Source organism: Lathyrus oleraceus, chromosome 6, assembly GCF_024323335.1.
Source record: "Lathyrus oleraceus cultivar Zhongwan6 chromosome 6, CAAS_Psat_ZW6_1.0, whole genome shotgun sequence".
NCBI classification, from domain to species: Eukaryota; Viridiplantae; Streptophyta; class Magnoliopsida; order Fabales; family Fabaceae; genus Lathyrus; species Lathyrus oleraceus.
The window spans coordinates 327,144,594-327,171,519 of record NC_066584.1 but is presented as its reverse complement, the minus strand read 5'-3'; the positions used below and the strand labels follow the sequence as shown (position 1 = coordinate 327,171,519).

The 26,926-nt window shown below is 32.3% G+C and overlaps 2 protein-coding genes across 2 annotated transcripts; both read left to right on the top strand.

Annotated features, from left to right (window-relative positions):
• The first annotated feature begins 7,664 nt into the window (after window positions 1-7,664).
• Window positions 7,665-8,834, top strand: LOC127097667 (translationally-controlled tumor protein homolog). Its single transcript, XM_051036160.1, has 3 exons — window positions 7,665-7,817; window positions 8,119-8,479; window positions 8,555-8,834. The coding sequence occupies exons 1-3, from the start codon at window positions 7,790-7,792 to the stop codon at window positions 8,670-8,672; spliced, it is 507 nt and encodes a 168-aa protein (XP_050892117.1). The 5' UTR covers window positions 7,665-7,789; the 3' UTR covers window positions 8,673-8,834.
• A 7,394-nt stretch (window positions 8,835-16,228) lies between these two features.
• LOC127095477 (uncharacterized) lies at window positions 16,229-17,354 on the top strand. Its single transcript, XM_051034159.1, has 4 exons — window positions 16,229-16,456; window positions 16,524-16,601; window positions 16,700-16,819; window positions 16,902-17,354. Exons 1-4 carry the CDS (start codon window positions 16,229-16,231, stop codon window positions 17,352-17,354), a joined length of 879 nt encoding a protein of 292 aa, XP_050890116.1.
• The last annotated feature ends 9,572 nt before the right edge of the window (window positions 17,355-26,926 follow it).

Below are 26,926 nucleotides of genomic sequence, written 5' to 3'. Positions count from 1 at the left end.
ATAAGGTGACAGGCTGTGAGGAGAGCATCACCCCAAAAATGCGAGGGTATGTTATGGTGAAGTAAAAGAGTCCGTGCCATTTCAACTAAATGACGATTCTTCTATTCAGCGACACCATTTTGTTGTGGTGTATGAGCACATGATGATTGGTGAATAGTTCCCTGTGACATTAAAACAGATTGAAACTAGGATGACATATAATAATAAGCATTCCCAGTGCGTAAAACTTTAATGGAAATGTCAAACTGGATCTAAATTTCAGCATAAAACTCGTGGAACAGATGGAAACATCTAAACGATTTTTATTAGAAATAACCATGTACATCGTGAGAAATCAACGCTGAAAGTTACAAGGTAATAATATCCTAAAGTTATCTTGACACAACATGGACCCCAAATATCATAATGAACTAAATCAAAAGGTGATGCAACACTTTTATGTACTCGTTGACAATAAATGCTACGAGTATGGTTACCTAATTGACAAGACTGACACTCAAATGACGAAAGCTTAAAAAAACTAGAAACTAAAAGACACATTTTATTAAGGCTAGGGTGACCCAAACGTTGACGTGTAAGGTCTTGAGAAGTAATATAAGCACATGCCACAAGTGGAGATAGATGATATAATCCTCCAAACTCACTCTCTGCTCCAATCGTTCGTCATGTACATCAATCCAAAACATAAACATAATTATCATTAAAAAGGAGTGAGCTTGTGAACAAATATTAGATTAAAAGGACAACCAAGAATGTAAAGGACAAAGTCTAAAGACAAGTTTAGAACTGAGCGTGCCTGACCAAGGCCTTGAAATTTGATTTTAGAGCCATCTGCCACAGTGTCAAAAGGTAAAGAATCATAATAAGATAAGTGAGATGAAAGAGATTTATTATCATTCATATGATCAGAGGCACCAAAGTCAAGGACCCAAGGACCAAGAGAGGATGTAGAGACAAATGCTACATGATTACCAGACTGAGCAACAACGGAAGACGATGATGGTTGATGAGCTGCTTTGAATTGAAGGAAATCATTGTAATTAACGACGGGAATAGTAACATGGTAAAAGCTTGGAACTGTGATTGGAGATTAGTTGCTATAGAAAACCATAACACAATGCATAAAGAAGCACCGATTTGTTTCCACTTATCACGTTTGGCAGCGAGAGTATTATCTGATTTTTTGGTTAAGTGATCTTCATATCCTTGACTATGAAACCATATTTTGACAGACCAACCCATATGTTGTAGTTGGATGTCCCGATTAGTTTCTCACACGACATAAGCATAACTTAGTAAACGTGACAAAATCAGTGTCTCCCATGAGAGTTGATAGCTTGAAACGAAAAACTGAGTACCGATATGGAAAGAGGGTAGGACAACGATGCCGACGATGGAAAATGCGACGAAGAGGGCCGCCGAATGCGCAGTCATGCGCGGCTGGAGCGATGGTGCGTAAGATCCACGCATGGGAGGTGGAGTGGAGCGTGAGGGCGCGTGGGAAGGCAGGCGACGATGCAATTTTGTGGACGGGCCGATCTGGAGGAGGTGATTCCGGCAGTATAGGTATCTCGCCGAAAGATCGTCGGAAGCGGCGACAATGCCCGATTGTGGCCGGAAAAAGCGGAAGATGAAAGAATTTTTTTGTGTGAAAAACATAGATCAACCAGCTCTAGATACCACGTTGTGATTGTGTTTCTGTGTCGAATATGATCTCAAATATATATATATATATATATATATATATATATATATATATATATATATATATATATATATATATATATATATATATATATATATATATATATATATATATTTGAATATGATAATAATCTAATTACATTTATGATTAATTAAATATCAATTATTATTAATTGATTTCCAACCGATTCTTAACAAGTACAAACTTAACAACATCAATCACAATTTGGCGTGATTTGTTGTAGGACTGATGATTGCTCGCGGTTTAAAGAAGATCTTCTATTCTGAAACTTGTAATAAGCATTAGTCTCAGATATTTGATTGCATTTCTAGAGTTCATGGGCTATATCTTTTCATCTATTTCATGGGATTGCTGTGTCCTTCATTGAAAATACGCTCGAGTATATGAAGTTAGAGAGGCATTGGGTTCCAGCATTGCTTGGAAGTTATCTTCTGTCTAGCATGTCATGAGTGGATCACAAGTACAAATGACCCAGCAGTCCTGAAAATAGTAAAAATCATTAACAAGTGCTTTAACAATGTCTACCTTGATAATAGGTAGATAAATTAATAAAATATTTAACCGAATTAAAATACTAGAGATCTTGAAATATATTTCAAAATATCCACCACTACCAATAATCTCTCCAAGCTCAACCTGGAAACAATTTCAAAATATAAGAAACCCAACAGAAGTGTTGAAAATATCAACTATAAGTATAATAATTCATGCTTTACCTTCTAGGGTTGTAAATATATTCACCATCTAAGTGATATTCATAGTCCTAAGTACAAGTAAAAGTAATTTGAAAACATTATGAACTAAATTGTTGACGGTTGTCTCAGGTTCACTTTTGGAGTCAACAATGACAAAAGTAGTTTAGTAAGAGTAAATTGAAGTCAAGTATGAAGAATATGTTGGCAATAATCCATTAATATAAATTGTCTATTATATATATATATATATATATATATATATATATATATATATATATATATATATGATGTGCTGTGTGTGTTGTGGCAGAAGAGGTTAGAAAGTGATCTTGTGATGTATCTCTACATCATCAAAAACATATACAGTAAAACAATGGACAAATTTCTAAGTCTCGCTTGTAACTTTAATGCATATATGATTTTATTTTGATTATCCTCTATGATTGTAGCTCTTTATGTCTAAAGTAACTAATCTAGTGAATATTCTGTCATACTATTTTCAATTACTTTTATCACGAAATCTACTTCATGCTGGATCTCTCAGAACAACAAGCTTGTATCTTTTTTCTGAGTTGATCATTCAAAGAAGCAGATTTATGACAGTTTAACACATGATAAAATAAAACACTGACAACATATCATTTAACACAAACAACTATTTAATACTAACTTCACATTGCTCAACATAAAAGGGTGTGGCTCATGATGAGCTTAATACATACATCAATACTGGATCCTAAGCTAAACATTCTTAAACACATAATGAAAAATAAATAAAAACCTAAGAGTAACTTCTTCGTCTTCTTGCAATCTTTAATCAAGAGACGACCTCTGGTAGCTGTTTATCAGTGTTTTTGATAAACAATCACGAGTTTGAAAGTGTGTGAGATTAATTCGAAAAATTTCCAAAGCAATTTGTGTCAACACACGTGCGTGTGAATTGAATGCAACATAGAAAAAGACTTTAAATAAAGTCAGATTGTGATAAATGATAAGATAAAGTGCAATAAATGACATTAAATAAAACAAAGGTAAAAGTACATGTTTTGTTTAAGGAAGCAAAAAGACTAAAAACTAGTGGACGCAAACACATACATGTTTATTGCTCAACTGTTTCGCTATTTGACTCGGGTCCTCCAGTGATATGGATATTATGTATGAAATTTTACGACCCTGATCCTATGTATGACTCTGCTATTTATTCTATTTACAAAGTAACCGTCGACGATGATTATGATTACTGCGGGACTAATGCGTTACTCCACGTTCAAGTTCCCACTAGTGTGCTTATGTGTCTTCCAAGACACTCTTTGTTAAAAAACCCACGTTGAGTGGTAACAACTTCCCACTTCTTCACGAAACCTCGACGCTAACCCTCTAACGTGATGTTGACGCTGCCTATCAAGGACTCAAGACTTATAAATTTACTAAGTCTTTTGCATCACGTGGATTAATCAGCTGATCCTCTTGAAGGAATAAATATATCTGTCGACTGTCCTTCTCGAGACTTTGGACATATTTTTAGGTCTGGGAGGATTTATCATTGAGAGTCCTCTAAACTACGTCTAGTTGTGTCGACAGCTCATTCGACCCTTCGTCATTGGTCTATCGACGACTTATCATTAATGCTCTTTTAAGGACACTTCATTAATGCTCTTTTAAGGACACTTCATTAATGCTTTCTCACAGTAAATGCCTTTCATTAAAATTCTTTGTTGACTTTCTAGTAGCTGAAAATATAAGTGTAATAGATGCCCCCCCAAAAGTGTCATTGTCGAACCATACCCAAGGGAAGAAAGATGGCATTGTTTGTAACTACTGTTCACACTTTGTGCCACGTCACCTCATTCATGCTTGTTGTCTGTTATTATGACCAACTTTCTTATCAAACGTTACCTCTTTCAAATGCGCAAACGTCAGTGCATCATTACCCCAAATTCCAAGGTCATTAAATAGCCACTAAACTGGGATTTGAGATTTTATTAATCATAGTTTTTTTCGTTTCAAGGCTATTCATTGGTTCCAAACATGCCATCTGGCCACGTTCCTGGGTGAAACTTTTCGCCACCTTTTCTTTGCCTATTTAAGCCTCTTCTTCTTCCAGTATACATTTTCTTCCCTCATTCTCCTCTTTGAAGCCAACGAAAACGGAACCCTAAATAGTGTCATCCATTATTTTTATAATTTTCTCATCTTATTCGATCCCAGAATTGGCACATAAACGTCTCATTCACGATCACCCTTCATTTGTTGCTGCTCTTGATGAACTGATTTTGATCAATGATCAGACGTATGTTCGGGAACCTCCTCTAGAAGACACTCAGAGATGTCCTTGGTATGCGAACATATTGGTTCCTTATTCAATTGTAGGTACCACCTTTTGTCTCATGTGACATATCCCTGAAGCTTCTAAACTGCCCATGCATTTTTTCCACTTCTTTCCCCGTTTTTCAAAAGAGAACGGGGGCTTTATGGCTTTCAAAGGTTCTTCCTTTGACTTTGGGTTTCTAAAAAGATGAGTATTCCGCTCTTTGCCCCCTTCTGAAACCTCCAAATCAACTTATATTACTTGGCTAGATAGGGTAGAGTCGCATAAAATGTCTTGGCTATATGAAGAGAGTATGTGATCTCGTTTGTGGATGCTCAGTGATACATGTGACATCTCCTTATTTCTTTGACTTTGTGGCAATGTAGGAAAGTTGTGTTACCAAGGAGGTCAACATCTAGTGTTCTTTAATTGGTAAAAGTGTGTTGATTACTATTAACGTTTCCTATATGAGAAATATCGGAAAAAGTATTTTATTTCGTGATATAGGTCTATCTTCAATAAAATATACTCAAGTACATTGAATAACATATTGATCAACCTAAGTCGATGAAAACCTGAGGAGGAGCAAGATAACTATCATGATATGAACAAGAATGAAAGTCCAACAATAAAGGATGATTATCAAATCAATAACCTTCTTGGATACATTATTAACCATACTTTCGTAGTACGTTTTGCAAAGAGGAAAGTGGTAAGAACATTTGATGTCTAAAGGTTTTGTAGTACGTTTTGTATTTATTCCAATTTTCGTTTGAGAGTTCCTTGTGGAATGCAAGTGCATCCTCCGTCTTTGGTACGGTGAGGTAATATCGTTTCAATTTTCACTTTGTTAGTAAGTTCTTTCTTTTACCTGTTTATTTTTCAAAGGTATGTGATATATTGTGTATGATACATATTATGAGTGTTCATTTTCAAAAAAATTAAGTGACAACCATTGTGTGTTTCATTTAACATGTTTACAGTGACCTCATTCTAAATTTCTTCATATGTATTCTATATATTTTAATATTTCATGCTTACAATTGTGTGTTTGCATGTTATTGACCAACAAATCATGAAAAATAATCATTTGCATGTGTCTCTCAAACACGTTATCTATCTCCTCGTCTAAGGGACTTAGAGTTTCCTCGAACAAGGTCAAAACATATATATTTCTCCTAGAGGTGCGACCGAAGTCTAGCCTAAGAGATCAATCTAAAGTCTTGCCTGAGGATGTGATAAAAGTCTCGTCCGAGAGGTCCAACACCTAGGCTAAGAGAATTATAACATCATCAGCCAAACTTAATATAACTTCCTATAAGACTAAAAATTCCTATCAAACTTACTTTCTAACTTTTAATAGACTTAGAATTTCTTCCGACAGAGTCCAAATATATATATAATTTTCAAATTTATTAAATAACTTAGGTATTTAGTTTAAATATATATCAAATAGATTAATATTCAATGTTTTTTATTATCAAACATTCAATAAATTGAAAAGGGAATACTTTTTATAATATTGAGCAGAGTATTATTAATATAATATATTTACAAATCAATGTCTAGAAATTCAATGACATGCTATGATCTTTTTCTTAATAATTGAATCCTTAAGATATTTAATATTTATTATGTATTTATGGGTTTTCTATAAATAAAACAATACATAATTGTTTTTTTAAAACTATTGAAAGAAAGATAAATAAAATAATATTCTATTTGTAAAGATACTTTTAAATAAATTAAGAAAAAAGAAAAGAGATTATTGAAATTCTCTAAATTTATTTATAACATATTTACGAATTTTCTAGAAGCTTATTGATCATATAATGCTATGACTCATTTTATATTAATTATATCCTTAAAATATTCATATAACCTATCACATATCACTTAGTAAAACAATATATATATATATATATATATATATATATATATATATATATATATATATATATATATATATATATATATATATATATATATTATATTACTAAATTGAGAAAAACTAACTAATATAAAATTAAATTAATTTTTTAAACAATTATTTATAAAATAAAAACTAAATAATATACAAATAATTTAGTTTTCAAAATCAAACAATATTGATTAAGTTTAAGACTTATAATATAACACACAAAAATAAATATTTGATATGGAAATATTATTATTCAATTTTAAACAAAAATATAGCTACACATCTTTGCAGGAAAAAAGCTACACATCTATGAAATTTTTTTATACTGTAAAAATATATTATTATGATATTTAACATTTTACATCAATGAAACAATGTTGAGTTTTTAATTTAAAATTTAAAAATAGGAAAAGAGATTTTTTTTAATTAATCAAATTAATTGAAATTAATATTATTAAAACTTAAAATCAATAAAATAAAATCAAATAAGACTAAATGATATTTTTCGCCATCTAATAATTGATAATATATTTCAATATATAATTTATTATTGAAAAATAATATTTAATTATTAAAACTTAAAATCAATGAAATCAAATCAAATAAGGATAAATAATATTTTTCGCAATCTAATCATTTATAATATATTTCAATATATAATTTATTATTGAAAACTAATAATTAATATTTTGATTTTGATATTTTTCAATAAAATATAATAATTATTAAAAAAATCATATGATAATTTAAAACAATTTGTAATTGAAAAGTAATCAGCATTTGACAAAGTGCAATAATCACGGGGCAAAAAGATAGGATGTATATTTTCTTGAAGTTGGAAAAAACTAACTATCTATATTCAAAAAAATAAAATATAAAACAATAGTAATAAGATGTAACAAACAAAAGGAAGTGAACATAAAATCCGCATAAGATATAGGATATTCCCTAAAATCAGGAACAAATTCTTATATCCCTTCAACTCTTAAGTATTCTTCTATAAATACTCACCACCTCTCAACATTAGAAATCTACTCATATTCTCAGAATATTCTCATATTCCCTAAATAACTCTTTTCGTTCCTTATTCTCTTCTTAGTAAATTTTTTTATTTTTTTCTCAGCTCAAACAACAACAGTATGCTTGTCTACCAGGATCTCCTTACCGGTAAGCATATATTTCATCTCTGTTTTTCATTGGATTTTGGTATTCTGATGAATGTTGAAAACTTGTCCTCTATAATAGTGTGTTTTCTTGTCCAAAAAACAGAAGTTAAGGTTTTCAAATAAGTATGATGTTTTATTCAAATTAACCGTTGCTGCGTTTGTGACAAGAGAGTTATTTTCTGATTCTATCTTTAAACATTGGCCTAAGCTAATAATTGATTAGTACATAACAGAGTTATTTTTTTATTCTATCTTTATAATTGCTTTAACTTATGAACTTTACATTGTTGATGAATTTGTAGGTGATGAACTTCTATCTGACTCTTTCCCCTATAAGGAAATTGAGAATGGCTTATTGTGGGAAGTCGAAGGAAAGTGGGTTGTTCAAGGAGCTGTGGATGTGAATATCGGTGCTAACCCTTCTGCTGAGGGTGCTGCTGACGATGAAGCTGTTGATGATCAAGCCGTTAAGGTCGTCGATATTGTCGACACTTTCAGATTACAGGAACAACCTGCTTTTGATAAGAAGCAGTTTGTTACTTTTATGAAAAGATACATCAAATTGCTTACACCTAAGTTAGAGGCAGAGAAGCAAGAAACCTTCAAGAAGCACATTGAAGGAACGACTAAGTTTCTGCTACCAAAACTCAAAGATCTCCAATTGTATGTCCTTTTCAATTATCTTATCTTTTTTGGTTGTTGCATAAATTATAGTTACTAATTGAGTAATGAATGCAGTTTTGTTGGTGAAAGCATGCATGATGATGGAAGTTTGGTTTTTGCTTATTACAAAGATGGCGCCACTGACCCAACTTTTCTCTACTTTGCCTATGGATTGAAGGAAATCAAGTGTTAGAATAAGAACATGACAATATAATTTTGGGTTTTCTGTTTTCAATTGACTATTGAGTTTTAATGAGTTTAATATGTTTTAGTTAGAAGTTTTTTCAAATATAACATTCTTCTCATATTGTTTCTCATATGATAATTTAGTAATAGTACTACATGGTTTTAGTCATGTGTTCGTATTTGATTTGCCAACTCAATAATTTCTAATGGCTTTTCCACTTGTTAAGGGAAACAACTATAAATTTGCTTGGCATTAAGTTCAAATATTTACGGCGTAATATTATACTAATACGTTTAGAAAAGCAACTTATGGTGAATGTGAAGCTAGCAACAAAAGCAAAATTATGAACGATTTCATTTACATTAAAGTTATATTTTTCAACGCTTAAAAACTAATAATTCTAAACAGAATTTAAAGGAGAAGCTATGTATTCTCTTTTAACTTCTCTTTCAAGTATTGATCTATTTTCTCCTGTATTCGTTTGATTCACGATTAATTAATAGCTTTTGCTTGATATGTTCACTCAATATTCCTTTAAACAACTTTTGATAACACAATCTAACGATGATTTAAACCAATTGTGAAAGAGTGGTATATTAAACCATTATTTAAGTATGATAGTTCTTTTGAAAAAAAAATGTAAGTTGTGTTGAGAAATAAGTGAGTTTTAAATCCTACATTGTTTAGAAAATTGGAGTTTGAATACTTTATAAGTAAGAGGATCCAACACCAATCACCTTAAGATTTTGGATGAATATGTGGTGTCTCTCTCATTTGTTTGGGTGAACCTTTGACCTTCCTCTCATGATGACCTAACAGTGGTATCAAAACAGATGGTTCGAGTAAGCGACCAACTCCTTGTGTCAAAAGTCTTCCTGACATGGTGGTCAAGTGGCGTGTTCCGTTGAAGTGCCAATGATGAGACAAGGTTGTCTCTCAAAGGCGGTACAAGCATGTGGATGAAATATCTACTTCGTCTTCTTGAGCATCACTCGTATGCTCAACATATATGTGCATTGTATTTTTTATTTCCATGGCATATTGATATACCTTTTTAGCATCACTATCACTAACCATTATACTGTACCTGTCAGCATCATTGTTATACCACCATAACCAATATTCTGAATGCTCAAGCTTAGTGTTCTCTTTCACAATACTAGTTGCTTCAAATAAGCTCCAGTGGTCTAGATCAATTTCTAATTCATGTGCATGTCTTCCAGTGTAATATACTATAGAATCCCTTAAAAATCTATCCCCCGTAATGAAAAATCAAACTGAATCTGATGAAGTTGTGTTAGTTGGTGTTTACCGTCGAAATTGATAAACAATCGCTAGTCTTCCAAAAATAAAAAATAATTTGGTTACTCAAAGGATCGACTAAATTGATCATAGGACATGTATTTTTGTTAATTTAGATTTTGTAAAAGATGAACATTTCGACAATGTTCTTGGTTTGATAACAACATTCAAAGTTAAAGAGTAAATGCAGAAATATAAAGGTACAATGTAAAAAAGACTTCAAAGTAAAGTTGCAATGAAGATAAATGGCGAAAATGTAAATGATTTCATAAAAATGTAAAAGTATGGTGATCACACGTACATTCTCTCAGTAACTCGTTTCTCAATACACAAATACTTAGAGTAAATTTGTGTGTTTTGTACAAGATGGAACACCCTGAATCCTAAATACTAAGACTCCTATTTATACTAATTCGAAATAATGGTAATAAATAGTCTCTTCTCTAAAAGATGACACGTTTTCGTCTGCATGCACTTTGTTATTCATAGCTTTCCACGTCTTCTTCCAAAGAAACAAATAAGGCCAAAAAACAGTTATGAGCCTTATTTGAATTGACGCTCCGTCAAACATACTTCCGATCAAAGTGCCTCTGTCGAATTGAAGTTTTCAACCTAAAAATATTCATAAGTCCCAAACCAATATTTCCCTCTGTAACACGGTGGGAGAACTGACTTTAGTTAAATGTTGCGGATAGCAAGAGTCGCCACCGACTTTTATTTTATCCAAAAGGAAAGGACATAAAAGAACAGGAAAGACCTTAAAAAGATTTTGAGTTCGGGGGGTAGGTTATACAAAGGGAAGGTATTAGAACCCTTTATATCCATGGTTATCCATGGGCTCTTAGTTACTTAGCTCACTTTGTTTGTTTGCAAGAGTGTAGTGTGTGATTAAAAAAAAATTCTTTAAGTACTTTGTAATGACCCTCGTATGGGTGTATACAAAGCCTAGTTTAGAAATTGTGAGGTGTAAAAGTAATTTTGAAAAGTGTGAGCAAGTAACTATGAGATACCTACCCTAGATTAAGTCTTTCGTGTTCTCGTATATTCTTTCAATGGTAAGACTGTCCCTATTATTAAGGAATAGGTAGTCATTACCTTGGATGTGTTTAAGGGACGGGCGTAGGGTCATCGTATGGTCAATGAAGGCAACATAAGGGGTGTCTTTAGCAACTCGTAGGGACTATCATCATATTTACCGAAGGGACAAGATCGTTATATCGTAGGCAACCTCGTAGGGACTTGATCTTTTAAGTTTATAGGGACTTGATATTTTTTCTGTTTGAAGGGACTTTGCTTAAGACACCCCTATTTTCGAGGGAATTGACCATTTAAAGAAGGCAACCAAGAGGAATACCCTAGGAAGTACAGATGGCGATCAAAGATCGACCTACGTGTGTGAGTGTTATTTTTCAGATATTTGTCTTGAATTTAATTTTCTAAGTTCAATTATTTACAGTTAGTTTTTTGCACTCCCTAAATTACTAACCACGCAATAAATATTTACAAAAATAAAAGCAAGAAAAATAAATTCCTAAACTATTACATGGCTATAGGACAGATACATAATAATCAGGCGAGAAAGAATAAATTTACAACCTATACATTTGTTCCTAATATTATAAATAAAACAAAATTAAAATAAGGAAAATAATGAAGCAAAAATAGAATAGATAAAAGCAAATAATAATAAAATAATAAATAAACAATGGTAATAAAGCAATAATAAAATAACAATAATAATAAAGTGATAATAAAAAGGTTAGAATTTTAAAAGAAATTATTTTAGGTTAAACAAGTTAGATTTTTTTTAGAAGTTATTAGAAAAATATGAGTTTAAAATAAATTAGTAATAATAAAAGAATTTAAAATACATTAATGTACAAATTATAAAATAAAAGAGTTATATGAAAAATATTAAGTTAGTTATTTACAAAATAAATAAAGATTATAGAAAATATCAAATTATTAGATTAATAGGTTTATTATTATTATTCAATTAGAAAAATGGTCAATTAGATTTTATTTACAAAATATATAAGGATTTATTATTATAAGTAAGTAATAAAAAAAAGTTATTAAAATAGTTAGTATTTATTATTTATTTACAAAAAAATATAAAGGTTATAGAAAAATATTAAATAATTAATTTAGTAGGTTTTCACGCCCTACATTACTAAACCACGCAGTTAATATAGGATCAATGGCAGGAATTTAAATGGCAGAAAAATAAATGGCAGAAAAATAAAATGGCAGAAAATAAATGGCAGAAAATAAAATCCTAATTATTACAACGCTTTGGTGCAGTTACATAATAAAGATGGCGAAAAGTAAAACTGAAAATATTACAAGTTAAAACTTAAAATATTACAAGGGCGAAGCAGTTACAGTGTATGAATAACATAAATATGAGCGAAAATAGGAAATAATAATAAGGTTTGTTAAGGTTTAAGAAAAGGTTTATGGTTTAGAGGAAACAACACGGTTAAAGTTTTAGGTTTGAAATTTAGAGTTTGTGGCGAAATTGTCAGGGTTTAGGAAAAATCAGGGTAGTTAGTTATGAAAAAAAAATGTGCAGATCTAAATATATGTATATAAAAAAAATGAATTAAAAAAAACAACGGCGTTGCTAGCGCAAAATTGCGATCATCGCAACTGGATCGGATAACACAAATGTCACGCCTCATACACGTATATGTGAAAACGGCGTATTGACACGATCCGATCCGAAAACATAATCAAATTATAACATAAAATAGAAATATATATATATTTAACACACTAGTTACATATATGAACATGTATTTGAAATACAGTAACAAATATATCAACAAAATAGATAAAGTATATATCATATATAAACTATTACCAAACTGTGTGTACGATAGTATAGATCAGCCACTCTCAGTTTCTCTTTTTTTTGTTCTGTCTTTTCGGCCTCCTTCTATCAGTCATGCTAGTAAATATATATAGGAACAAATTAGGTTAATGATAATGGGCCTAAGTTTATTTTGAAACCCAATATTAAATTAAAAAACTGAATAAAGTTAAATAATTAAAATAGTTAAAATTAAAATAAAAACTAATTAACCTATTTATTTATTCTAGACCCAATATAAAAATAAATAGACTCAAAAAAAATAAAATAAAAGTCGGGCACCAAAATGCTCGAAAAAAATAAAATGAACACGTCAAAATAATCAGCGCGAAATAAATGACTCGGAAAAATACAGCGTTTGGTCGGATTTTGAAATAAAAATTATGACCGTTTAAACTGCTCAGACTGATCAACATATGACCAAAAATAGTCGTAAAAATATTTTTAGCATGTCAAATTAAACCACGTGAACCGCAGATTAATGTTACCGACATTTGCAAACTTAAACTTGACATTTTTTCGTTGACTAATTTTAGGCACAGTTAAAAAGTTAATTTGACCAGTCTGTTTGTAAATTCCGAGAAATTATTCCGGCTAATATTAAGACAGAAAAAAATGTTATGCTATGAAGATGATGCAAATGAATGTGAAACAAAAAATTGGTTAGAGTTAAAAATAGAGGGCAAATTTTGGGGTGCAACACCCTCTATGCAAGGGGGTTTCTTCGACTAAAACTCTTTCCGTCGAAAGAATCATATTCATGTATCCTTTTCAGAATATCTCCTTTAGCTTTTTTATCTCAAACATTTCCTTAGCATCGAAATTCCAACTAACAAATTTTCCCCTAAAAATATCTTTTTCGACTGAATGAAGAAAAATGCATTTTTTTAGAACATTTCGACACAACAACATCTTTTATTGATATGACATCATGGTCATCATGACCACTTTTCTCAAATGTATCGTCAAGACGTGCGCGAAATCCACTTTAATCATCACACTCTTATTTCCTAGGAGATCGTGGGTCACACCAACTGCCACCATCCACTCAATCATTCTCTAATCGAACATGTGTCCCACGATCATCATCAACCATTAATGCTTGAAGTGAAACGTTTCCTCTTTACTCTGCTATAAATAACCCTTTTCAACTTCTTTTGCACTTTTTCACTCTTCTGAATTGCTTACACTCTCAAACAAGAAGAAAAAAACCTTCACTTCTCTCATTTCAAACCCAGATTTTCTTTAACAAATATCCACCAATGGCGTCAACAACAACAACAAGAAGCTTGAAAGACTCCAAGAAACAATCAACCCTTGCTCCAATTCACAGAATCCTTAGTCCAACGATAGTGGGAAATTAGCAATACATCCCAGAACCTCCTCTTGAAGAGGAGAAACGCCGTATTTATCGATCTTAGGTATTAATCCCCATTTCTATCTCTGGTATGAAACATGCAATTCTAGGTCCTTTACCAGATGTAAGTGTTAATCCTGCAAAACTTAAGGAATTTTTTCCAACATATCACCATAACAAACCCATAGCAAATAGAAAGAAGTCTAAGGTTAATGCTGAGGTTACTATTGCTAAGCAAAATGTCCCAACTGATAACTAGGCCAAATCTTCGGCCGAGCCTATAGAGAATCCCATAAACTTAGACTATATGAATAATTTTAGGGTATTTCTCTCTTTCCCTTTGTTCAAATATACAAAAGATTATCTAGCCTGGCTAGCCAAAGTAGAGAAAAAGAAAACTCAAGTCTGGAAGGATATGGGAATCTTCGACATGATTCAACTGTCGAAGGTTGGGCCTGGATATATTCAAGCTATGTTAATAGCTTACTTGTATTTTTGGGATAATACTCACAACACCTTTCACCTCGCTTGTGGGATGATGACCCCAACCCTCTTCGACGTAGCCGTAATTATCGGTGTTCGACCAACAGGAGAAACCTACGATCCCAACATCATGGCTGAAGACACTATTGGCTTCGATGGAAATCGAGCCACTTTCACCAACTATATCATAGACTACCACAAGAAGAACACTGAAGAAGTCTCTAACATAAAGAATATTTCATTTCTTGGACTCTAGGTATCCCGATGTGTTTTCTGCTCGAAGTCTCTTCAAGTAGCAAAGAAATATTTGCCCATGGCAAACCAGTTACATGTTGGGCATGAACTTTGTCTTAACCAGATGATTTTGGGTTGTCTTTATGAATCTTTAGGAGAAGGTGTCGACACCCTTAAGAGATTTCAACCTGGGTCGAATATGCTACTCTCTGGCCCATACTAGTTACTTTAATTGTGGCTCAATGCCACTTTCGAAGCGTCGTTTCAATGCGCAACCCCATTGATGAAGAAGCTGATGAAATTAAAACATAAGGGTTGAAGGAACACGCCTCACCCAACTTACTCCTAATGAGGAATGGCTTAGCTTGCAAAAACCCTTCACTAGATACATGATAATGTATGCCAAGCGCTACAACGTCACCTCTTCTATGCCCCCTTCGCCAAAAGGATTCATGGTCCAGAGTGGTTCAATAGAAAATTCCCCCTTCCTTCGAAGGATCAAGAGGCATAATCTTTGGCCATATGGGATGCGTTCCTCACACCCAAATTGATCACCATAAGACTCAAACTATCGAAGAACCAATTTGTTCTTCTCAGTTATCAACCAAATATGGTCTCTCGACAATTTGGTCTTAATCAGACCTTACCCAAACCACGTTTCACCAAGAAAAATGCTATCATCCTTTACAACATGGTCCATACCGAAGCTGAATGTATTGAAGAAATGGAAAGATATTATGGCATCACACAATTTACCCCTGTCTCCATTAATCTATCATTCTTTCTCAAGAATATGATACCTGGTGGAAGAATTACTACTCCACAAAGATGTTTGACGTGACAACTTTTACTCAACATCTAACAAATATGTTTGCTTCTATATAGGAAAAGTCCAAGAAAGGTACTTCGACTCATATCAAGGAAATCCAAGCATTCCAAAAATACTTTGAAACTGCCTACAGATCCGATGATCTTAGTCGAACCATCCGCGAAGTAGCAGTTACTTTGAGAGAAAAATTTATGAAGAAACTCCCTAATTTAAAATTGCTTACGTATGTTAAACTAGAACACATGTATGAGTTGGATTTCAATCTTCACAAACCAAAATTCCCCCGACTACCATCTGCTGATTTCGGTGTGGCCTTCAGCTTTCCCTTTCCAAACTGGTTCGTTTTTGGGGATTTTGTGAAATTTTTCGACAAGACTCTCAAAAACTTGCGAAACAGGTGGTTATGACTAGGCATACTCTGGACAGTTTCAATGGACACCTTCATATTGGCATAAAGGATGTTTGCATAAAGTCTCCAATATATGAAGGTGTGGAATGAGAGGTTTTTCAATTTACTTGTTCTCCCAACAGTTGCTCGTTTCCCCTTTTTACTTGTGATAATTGTTTTGGCTTATTTCTTTCTTTCAGCTGCCGAAAGGAAACCACCACAAAAAGGTCATGCAAAGAAAACCATTGCGACCAAAGATGCAGTCGAAGAAGAAGCACCTACAAAACCAACAACAACAACAACAACAAAAGAGTTATATTTCGTATATTGTTATTATTTCTCTAGATGTATTATCTTTGTATTTTAATATTTGATATATTTATTTCCAGGAAAGTCAAAAACCACCACCAACATCAAAGAAACGAAAACTCAAGAACCCCAAGTTCCAGTGGTCGAATCAGACGATGGTAATCTCTCGCCAGATACCTCAAAACAAGTCAAGAAGAAAAAGAAAAAGGCGAAGACCTCTCATGCTACTTCTTAACCAAAAGCTGTTGTCACCAAGGTTCAACCCAAAAAACCTGCTATTCCAAAGGTGCTCGAGGTTGATCCTGAGCCTGCTACTAAAACTACCCCTGAACGGCTTGAGAGCGATAACTCCAGCTCCGAAGCTGAAGGTCATAAGGTAAAAGAATTTCACCTCATTTTTCTAAGTTATTTTATTCATTTCCCTTCGACTACTCATCGTGGCTTAATTTCTTTTGTAGGGTGACGCGGAAGGTATTGGGCAATCAAGTGTCAAACAAATTATTCCTGTAAGTAGCAGTAACCCCTCGTACCATCCTACCAGCACTCATTTGTATCATCTTACCATCACTCCTTCGTATCATCTTACGTCCACTAAAGATTCAACAAAGGGATTTACAGGGGAGATTAGCAAGCCTGCTGAAGAACAACAAGAAGTTTCACCACAAAAAACTACCACCCAACATTCTCAAACAACCGACTCTGATCGAGATGAAGAAGAAGAACATCCCACCATTGAAGTCCAAGAAGACGTGAATATGCAAGATGCAGAGGAAGATATCCAAGACAAATCGAATGATGCTTCGCCAGACATTCTTGACCAAGTTAAAGATGTCCCAGATGATGAGGAAGAACAAGATGAAGATCGTTCTATGTTCGACATCCCTCCAATTGATAATCAAAACGAACAATAAGAAGATGATGAAGAGAACAATGCAAATGATGAGGAAAACTCAGGTGAAATACCTAAGGCTATCTAAAATTCTGACGCTGCCAAAAACTTGAAGGCACGTTTGACTTGTAATATTGTTGCTCTCTCTCTCTACAAGAATTAGAAGCATTAAAATGGAGTAAGCCAGCAAAATACATGAAGGCAATCATAAGTGTCGGAGGTAAAATTCAGAACAAAACAGAAACACAACAGAAATAAAACTAAAATTCAGAACAAAACTAAAATCGAATCATCGCCTCGTTCAATTTAATAACTATATATTTTTTATATAGATCGATTTATTCAATCAAATTATTCGATTTAATTCAATTTAGTCATTCGATTCGATCAATGACACATTGATTCAACCAATAAACTAATAATCCGTCACCTTTCCTGATTGATTTTATGACTGATTGAACTTTTAAAACACTGAAATAAACTACACATAATATTATTTATCAAAGTTTGTAAGAAAAATACAGGGGAGGAAATATTTATTTGTTTATTTAGATGAAACATTGTTAAATTTTTTATTAATAAAATTAGAAATACGATCCGCAAATTTTTTAATTAATCAAATTATTACAGAATAATATTGTTGGGATGAACGAAATCAAATCAGACAAGGCAAAATAATATGTTTCTTAATCTAGTCCGATATAATATATTTCAATATATCATTTATTACTGAAAACAAAGAATTAATATTTTGATTTTTTGAATAAATATAATCATTATTAAAACATCCTATCATAAAAATATTATACGGTAATTTAAAACGATTATAAGAAAAGTCATGTGCAATCACAGTGCGAAAAGATATAATGTGATTTTTTTAGAATTTGAAAAAACTAACTTTCCATATTCAAAAAGTAAAAGATAAAACAAATCTTAATGAAACAAACAAAAAAGAAAGTGAGCATAATTAGTATAAGATGTAACAAATATTTAGGGATCTAAATAACAATAATCCTATATCTTTGTTTGACATTGAGTTCAAATATTTACTTGTTATCATTATACTAATGCTGGTGAATGTGAAGCTAGCAACAAAATCAAAATTATGAACGATTTCATTTACATTAAAGTTTGTTTTTCAACTCCTCAAAATTAATAATTCTAAACAAATTCAAAGGCCTGTCTTCAAAGAGAAGCTATGCATTCTCTTTTAACTTCTCTTTCAACTATTGATCTATTTTGTAAATACAATCTAATGAGATTTAAACCAATTGTGAAGAGTGGTATTAAACCATTACTTAAGCATGATAATTCAGGCTTGCTTTCTTCTTTGTTTGAATTTGAATTATACCTTCATTAAAGTCCTCATGGTTGACTTACATTTGGTACAAAAGATGCATAATGGATATTGTCACATAAACATATAAATATATAAAGCAACTTCTAAATTAGTTTCAAGCCGTGGCAGAATGGAAACAAAAATATGCTAATAATAATAATGACGACAACAAATATATAAAGGTTTGATAACCATACACCAGCTTTGTAAATAAATTTAATCATTTTAAGTGCGTGTAAACATGTTAGGATGAAGCAATATGGTGAAATATAATTAAATTTTTAAACGTTAATTGTTAAATTCAATTTTAATATGGCGCAATATAATTAATTGTTTAAATATGAATTGTTAAACTCAATTCTTAATCACTCAAACTATGGCAGGATTACACACAAACATGATTTTTCATGCCTATAAGAAATGAATGATGCAACAGAAATGTCAATCTTAGATGACTTGGGGGTGTTAAAACTAGTTGATAGTACTAGTTTGGAAGAATAAAAACATCTGTTGCATCGCGATGCAGAGCCAACATGCCAGCCTCCGTTCAAACAACCTTCAGTTGTGCTTCATTGAATCATTTATGAACCGAGTAAGCTCTTCAAAGTTTACATCGGGGCGAACATTCGTTTTCCTCGAGCCCTTGCTTCTTCTGCTGGATGTTGAAACTCAAATCAAATTGATTGACACGAAGCAAATGAATCTGCTATATATTCAACTTCATAAGAGGACAATGTAGTGACCGGTTATTTTTTTTTGTACACCAAGAGATGACTACCTCATTATATAAGAATATATAATCGATGTGCCTTCTCTTTTCCTTTGCATTCCTTTTATAGATCAGTTCTAAGGTTTTGAGACTCAGAACCTTCTTATGTAGAATAGTTATTAAATGAGACATATGTCAATATACTATTTGTTCTATGCTCAATCAATCACTATGATTATGTGTTTTCTTAGGATAGGATCACATGTGTTCTCGAGATTATATACTCTTCTTCTTTAACGTTTTTTTCTTTGATCACTACTACGAAAAACAAATATAATTACGGTTGTGAAACACATATAATGACGGTTTTATGTCCGTTGTTAGATATCATGTGATTCTATGTATGCTGGTTTCCATAACTGAGGAATGACAATGATTATAAGTTAGGTAGTACGATACTTATAACAAGAGTTAAAGAAAATATAAGTTGTGAAATAATTTATAAGTCCTGAGTTCGAATCCCAACAACATCATTCTTGTCTTTTATTATTCTGGATAACCTTCTACTTATAATAACATTGAATTAAAAACATACAATACACAAATTTTTACAGTATTCCCAAATTTTAAACCTGAATATTTCTGAATAGTATCAGACTAGAAACAACAATACATCCATTTGTGAATTGAATTAGACCAAAAATTGTATTACATCAATGACACAATTCCATTATGAACCAAAAATTGTATATTACATAGAAATTAAAATGACACAAAACAACCTACAATGCATGCATCATTACATCAAATACTATTATCTTATTGTCTTGGTGTCTTGTCTCTTGATGTCTTGACGTTAAATACCTATAATTTCAAATAATAATAATTGTTAGAAAATAACATCATTAGAAATTATAATATACAATAAATTATAAATGAAGAATATAAAATATACTTATTTGTTAATTTTCTCATATGACTTTTTGATGATCGTTACAAATAGCATGTACATCATCTCTATTAACTTCTTCATATGAAGTAGGCACTTGTGTTGAATAAAAAGGAGTGGAAGGAATATCACAACTTTCATCATCACTAGGAGGAATGTGTTTTTCATTGAGAATAATTGATCATCTCCTCGATAAGTCCGTAGGGTCTGTTACATAAAAAATTTATTTTGCTTGAGTATCCATGATGAATGGTTTGGTGTTATAAGTTGAGTTATCAAACTCAACCCATGTGAATCCTAACTCACCAGTTTGTACATCATTGTTATTGGGAACCTACTCGCATTTAAATAAAGGCACTTTGAAAATAATATAATCAATCTCCAAAATCTCCTCAATGACACCATAGAACGCGACAGTCGTCAAAATAAGATTCTTATCTTTTGAACTGGAGAAATACATGGACTCGACCTCAACCATAACCCCAACATTTTGCATTGTAATACAATCATCTTTTTCTGTTGTATAAAAGGAATAATTATAAATGTCGTATACCGTCCAAGTTATCACAATAAATTTTGGCATGTACGACAACCATTTAATTGTTTCAGATGCACCATCATCATTAGAAATCCTCTTATTAAACCAACTTATGAAGTCCTTGTTATGTCGTGTCAACAACCACTTGTCGTTCATTCAAGGATATTTTTTCTTTATAACTGTTTTGTGAGTAGCTATGTAAGGTTCAACTACACTAAGATTATTCAATATATAAAAATATGCATCAAGTACTACATCCTAACTCATTGACTTAACATTTGAATCTTAAGTACCTCTACCTTCAAATTTGTCATCATGACGAGACTTTAGAATTTCAATCGACTCTGTTTCTGAGAAATAGTTTGAACAAAACTCAAGAGCTTTTTCTTTGATGTACCTTTCAACGATCAAAACTTTCGGCTAGTGATGATTCTTCGTATATTCTTTAAATATCTTCATGTATCGCTCTATAGGATACATCCACCTTAAATAAACTGGACCACAAAATCTTATTTTGTCTAACTAGATGAACAAGTTAGTGAACCATAATGTCAAAAAATGATGGAGGAAAATACATCTTCGATTGACACAATATTATTGCAACCTCATTTCTAATTCATCTAGTTTTTGAAATCAAGAGCTTTATTACATATAAATTGAAGAATAAGCACAATCTGATTATAGTTACTCTTACATTTTTTAGAAGGATGTCACTGATAGCCACTGGTAGAAGTTGTTGCATCAAGGCATGACAATCATGAGATTTTAAGCCAATTAACTTGAGATCTTTCATTGATACAATTTTCTTGATATTTGAAGAGTAACCTTGAGGAACTTTGATACTATGCAAACACTCGCACAAACTTCTTTTTCCTTTTTAGATAGAGTGTGACATGCCATAGGCAAATAAGATCTTTTTCCTCTATCTTCTGGAGCCAACTGTTGTCGTATACCTATCTCCATCATATCTAAATGAAATTTCTTATTATCTTTAGTGTTGCCTTGAATGTTAAGAAGTGTTCCTAACAAACTATCACACACACTTTTCTCCACAGACATCACATCAAGACAACGTCTTACATCGAGTCTAGACCAATATGGAAGATCAAAGAACACCAATCTTTTTTTCCAAATATTTTTCTCAACGGGGCCATCTTTATTCTTTCCAAAGAAAATAATAAGGTGTTATTGTCGTTGATAAACTTCATCTCCAATTAAAGGTTTAGGAGCTCTTTTTTTCCAAATACTTCATGCATGCATCATTTCTGAAAACGTTTATAGAATAAGCCTACACGAAACTGGGATTTCAAAGAGTTCTCATCATCTTCAATCTTATTCTATGCATACATACAAACAAACTACACATAATCACTATTTGTTTGACTTCCATCTATAATCGGTTGATAACACCCAATTTAGGTTGATTGAATTGTAAATTTGGTTGAGATCTTTGAGGGTTTCAAATAAGAAAACACACTCGGGGTTTTCCTTCAAGATCAATTAGGGATTTAAAGGTTTTAGATAAGGTTACATACTTTGGATCTGATCGAGTGAAGGCTTTGAAGAACAGAAGGTTCTTGCATCGATGAATCATATTGGTAAATCTTAGGTTACAATAATTCGCAGTTTGGATTCGGTCGAGTGAAGGCTTTGAAGAACGAAAGTTTCTTGCAAAGGACTAGCGTGAGACAGTGAATCAAATTGGCATTGTTGGGTTACTTGATCAAGCTATGACCAAGGGAAGATAAAGTGTTAGAATCAACATCAAACTTAGGGTTTGTAGGGTTGGGCTACATTTCTCTTGTATTCTACTTTTGCAACGTAAGGTTAATTTCATTATCTCAATCCGAGTTCGAATTGAGGGCAGACGTACCCATAGCGAGGTCGATGAGGGAACTGTCTAAACAAATCCTTGTGTACTCTCTCTCTCTCTCTATCACTTTTATTTTTTACTTGCAAATTATTGAATTCATCGATTGTGAGATAAATACATTTGAATAAATTTTTGATAAACCTTTTGAAAAAGGTTTTGTTGAGTAGATCACAATCAATTAGTTTATGCTTGGATTTGAAGATCAACAAAACCATACATATTTTCAAACGAAATCGATTGCACATAAGGTGTTCAATAGTTTGACTTAGTAGTATTTTTGTGTGTTTTATCATTAGAATTACTCTTTACTTGTAGCATTGCATTCAATTGACTATGAATAAAAGTGTTGTGATTAATTTGTTGTCATTACCATCACTTGTATTCAATATACACATATCCGAATTTTTCGATAGTGGTTCAGTTAGACGATTCGTTTCGGGTCACTTCCGCTACACCATAAAGTTTTTAAAACAAATTTTGTTCATGTTTTTTAACTTAGTTATATTCACGCCCTCTAGATCGTTGCCTATCGTCTAAAAAGTGGTATCATGAGCTCTGGTTAATTATGTGCTTCAATATTCGCTTATTAGAAAATGACTGTCGATGGTCCTAATCACCAATGGTCCTAATCAAATTACAATGACCAATACTGAAGGTGTTGTCGTACAAAAACCGGAAGATCAATGGAACGATAATGATACAAAATTATGGTCACATGATTGGAAGGTATAAAATATTCTCATATCCACACTTGGTGTTAATGAATACTATCGTGTTTCTCGTTGTGAAACCACCAAAGATATGTGGGACACATTAGAAGTTACCCATGGGGAACTAATGAAGTGTAACAAGCTAGGATCAATACCTTGAATCAAGATTTTGAACTATTTCGCATGAAGCATGGTGAAACCATTGTCGACATGCAAAAGGGGTTCTCACATCTTATAAATCAATTGTATTATCTAGATAAGCCTATTTCCAATGATATTGCTACTAATAAAGTTTTGAGGTGTCTTAATAGGGAATGGAAACCTAAGGTCACCACAATCAAAGAAGTGAATGATCTTAAAACACTTGATCTCACAACTTTGTTTGGAAAATTAAAAGAACATGAGCAAGAACTCATTTGCTTGGAAAAACATGAAAAAAAACATGAGAAGAAGATGAAGAAGGAGAAAGGTAAAGACAAAGAGGTAGAGAAGAAGTTTATTGCTCTAAAGACTTCAAGCTCAAATTCCTCAAACAATGAGCAAAGTAATTATGAAACAATATATGATAAGAATTTTGATGATGGAGATATAGGGTTGTTCGTCAAAGGTACAATAGATACAGGTGGGAACATGGAGTTAAGCACTCCGACAAGAACCTAAAAAACTCTACAAGGCTATCGAACTACTCAAAGGAAGATGAGAATAAGAAATGTAAACTTATAAATTCATGCTACAATTTTGGAAAAGTCGATCATTATAAGTTGGAGTGTCCTATGATCAAGAAAGACAAAGAGAAATGCCATCACAAGATATCTAGCAAGTCTAAAAGAGCATATGATGCTTGGGAGAGTGATAGTAATTCTTCAAGTGATGAGAGCTAAAATTCAAGTGTCGAATCATCCAAGCTTTGCTTCATGACCAAAAAAAACAAGAAGAAGAATGTAAGTCATTCTAAGCTTGAATAAGCTGATGAATTATCTTATTGTTAATTACAAAAAGCTTTTGAAAATCTACATAGACAAGTCGTAGACGCTTTTAAAAAGTTAGCTTCAAACAAAAGAATCTTTTCACATTTAGAAGCTAAAGTTTTAGAAACCAAAAAGAATATGGAAGCTCTTAAGTAATCTATGGTAGATATTCTAAAAGATAAGAATGAGGATGAAGAACCTTCATGGTTTGGTTGTGAAACTTGTCATATTTGGCAAAAAGAGATAAATACTCTTTAAGCTAAATTAGATGGCATTACAATCAAAATTCACTTTTTCTATTGATACTACTAAATATAAGATGTCTTCTTATAATCCTTATATAAGGTATAACTTTGTTGAAAAGGATCAAAATAGCAAAAGTCACTATTCTCACGATTTAACTTGTCATTATTGTTGCAAGAAAGGTCACACTATTGAAAACGCAAGTTTAGGAGAATTTTTGTTCCTAAAGGGGCTTTTCAATGGTTGCCTAAATGCAACCAAGGTTTCGCTCACCCTCAAGGATCCAATGAAGATTGGGTAACTAGCACTTTTTGTTGATCTTGCAGGATAAATTTCTTGGCTTTATGAAGAGAGTATGTGATCTTGTTTGTGGATGCTCAAGACATATGATGGGTGACATCTTCCTATTTCATTGACTTTGTGGCAAGGAAGAAGGGTTGTGCGACCAAGCATGTCAACAACTAGTGTTTATTAATTGGTAAAAGTGTGTAGATTAATTTTAATGTTTCCTATCCGAGAAATGTCGGAAAAGGTATTTTGTTTCATGATGTAGGTACATCTTCAAAAATACATACTCAAGAACATCGGATAAGGGATTGATCAACCTAAGACAATGAAGATTGAAGAGGAGTACGATAACTATCATGAAAATGACAAGAGTGAAAATATAATCAAAAGAATGATCATCAAATCAATAATTTTCTTAGATATATTACAAATCACACTATCTGGTGCTTTGTCCAAGTGAAAAATGGTAAGAGTGTTGATGTCAAAAGGTTTTGTGGCATATTTTGAATTTATTCCAACTTTCATTCGAGATTTTCTTGTGGAATGCAAGTGCATCCTCCATCATCCGTACGGTGAGATAATATTATTTTAATTTTTGCTTTGTAAGTAAGTCATTTCTTTTACCTATTTATTTTTCAAAGGTATGTGATATATTTTGTGTATCATATATGTTATGAGTGTTCATTTCCAAAAATTTCAAGTGATAATCATTTCATGTTTCATTTAATATGTTTATAGTGACCTCATTTGAATATCTTCACATGTTTCTATATACTATTTTTTTGTATGCTTACATTTGTGTGTTTGCATGTTTATGACTAGTAAATCATGAAAGAATAATCATTTGCATGTGTCTCATAAGAACCATTCGTCCATGTCTTAATTATAATCCTTCAAAGTTGACCCAAAATTAAATGTGTCAAATATTTTCAATTTTTTCATTTCATGTGTCGACACATGTTTCGTATAGGTCAGCTCATGAAAACAATTTTCACAAATTTTCAAATTTGGTTCAGTATGTGTCAACTCATGTTTGTATAGGTCGGCTCATAGAATTAATTTTTCAGATATTTTAAAAATGTTTCAGTATGTGTCGACTCATGACCTTTTCAGGTTGACATATGCTTCCAAGAGGTCGACACATAAGGCATTTTTTGTGTCATTTCACTTCATTTCTCATTATCTTCTCATACATGCAATTCATCTCCTTAACTTTTAAATTCATCTTGAATCTTATAACACTTCAATTGAAATTAACTCCTCTTAGATTTATTCACCATATATCTGTTGGTGTAAGCCCTAGAGGCCAATACTTTTGGTACTTGTATCGAATTATTTATTAATAAAAAAAGGCTTTTTCTTTATTATGTTTGTTTAATAAAGTCCCTAGAATAGCTAGTCCGTTTAATGTATCAAGTATGACTTAATCATGAGATCACATGAAACATAAGGACATTATTCTTAAAGTATCCGTAGTCAAGCTTTATTGTGAAGTGGGATAACATTAAAGCATGAAGACTATTATGTTTATAGACTGATGATCACATCTCATGGATCATGGATAAAGAGTTATCAAGTCTTAAACATAGGTATGAATATTAAGAGTAATATTTATACTGGATTGACCCGCTATGAGAATATTATATAGAATGTTATGCAAAGTGTCATAAGTTATTCTCATGGTGATAATGGTGTATACCACCCTTCGACCTGAAACCACTATGGACCCTAGATGTAGAGTCGAGTGCCTTATTGCTGATCAAACATTGTCCGTAATTGGATGACCATAAAGACAGTTGATGGGTACTCCACGAAGCATGCTAAGGGACATGAGTGACCTAGATGGAATTTGCTCATCCTGCATAACAGGATAAATGTCTATGAGCCCAATATTGAACTGGACAAGGATGACACGGTCTATGCCTTGTGTTCAATATAGACATAAGGGCAAAAGGGTAATTATACACATAATTATTA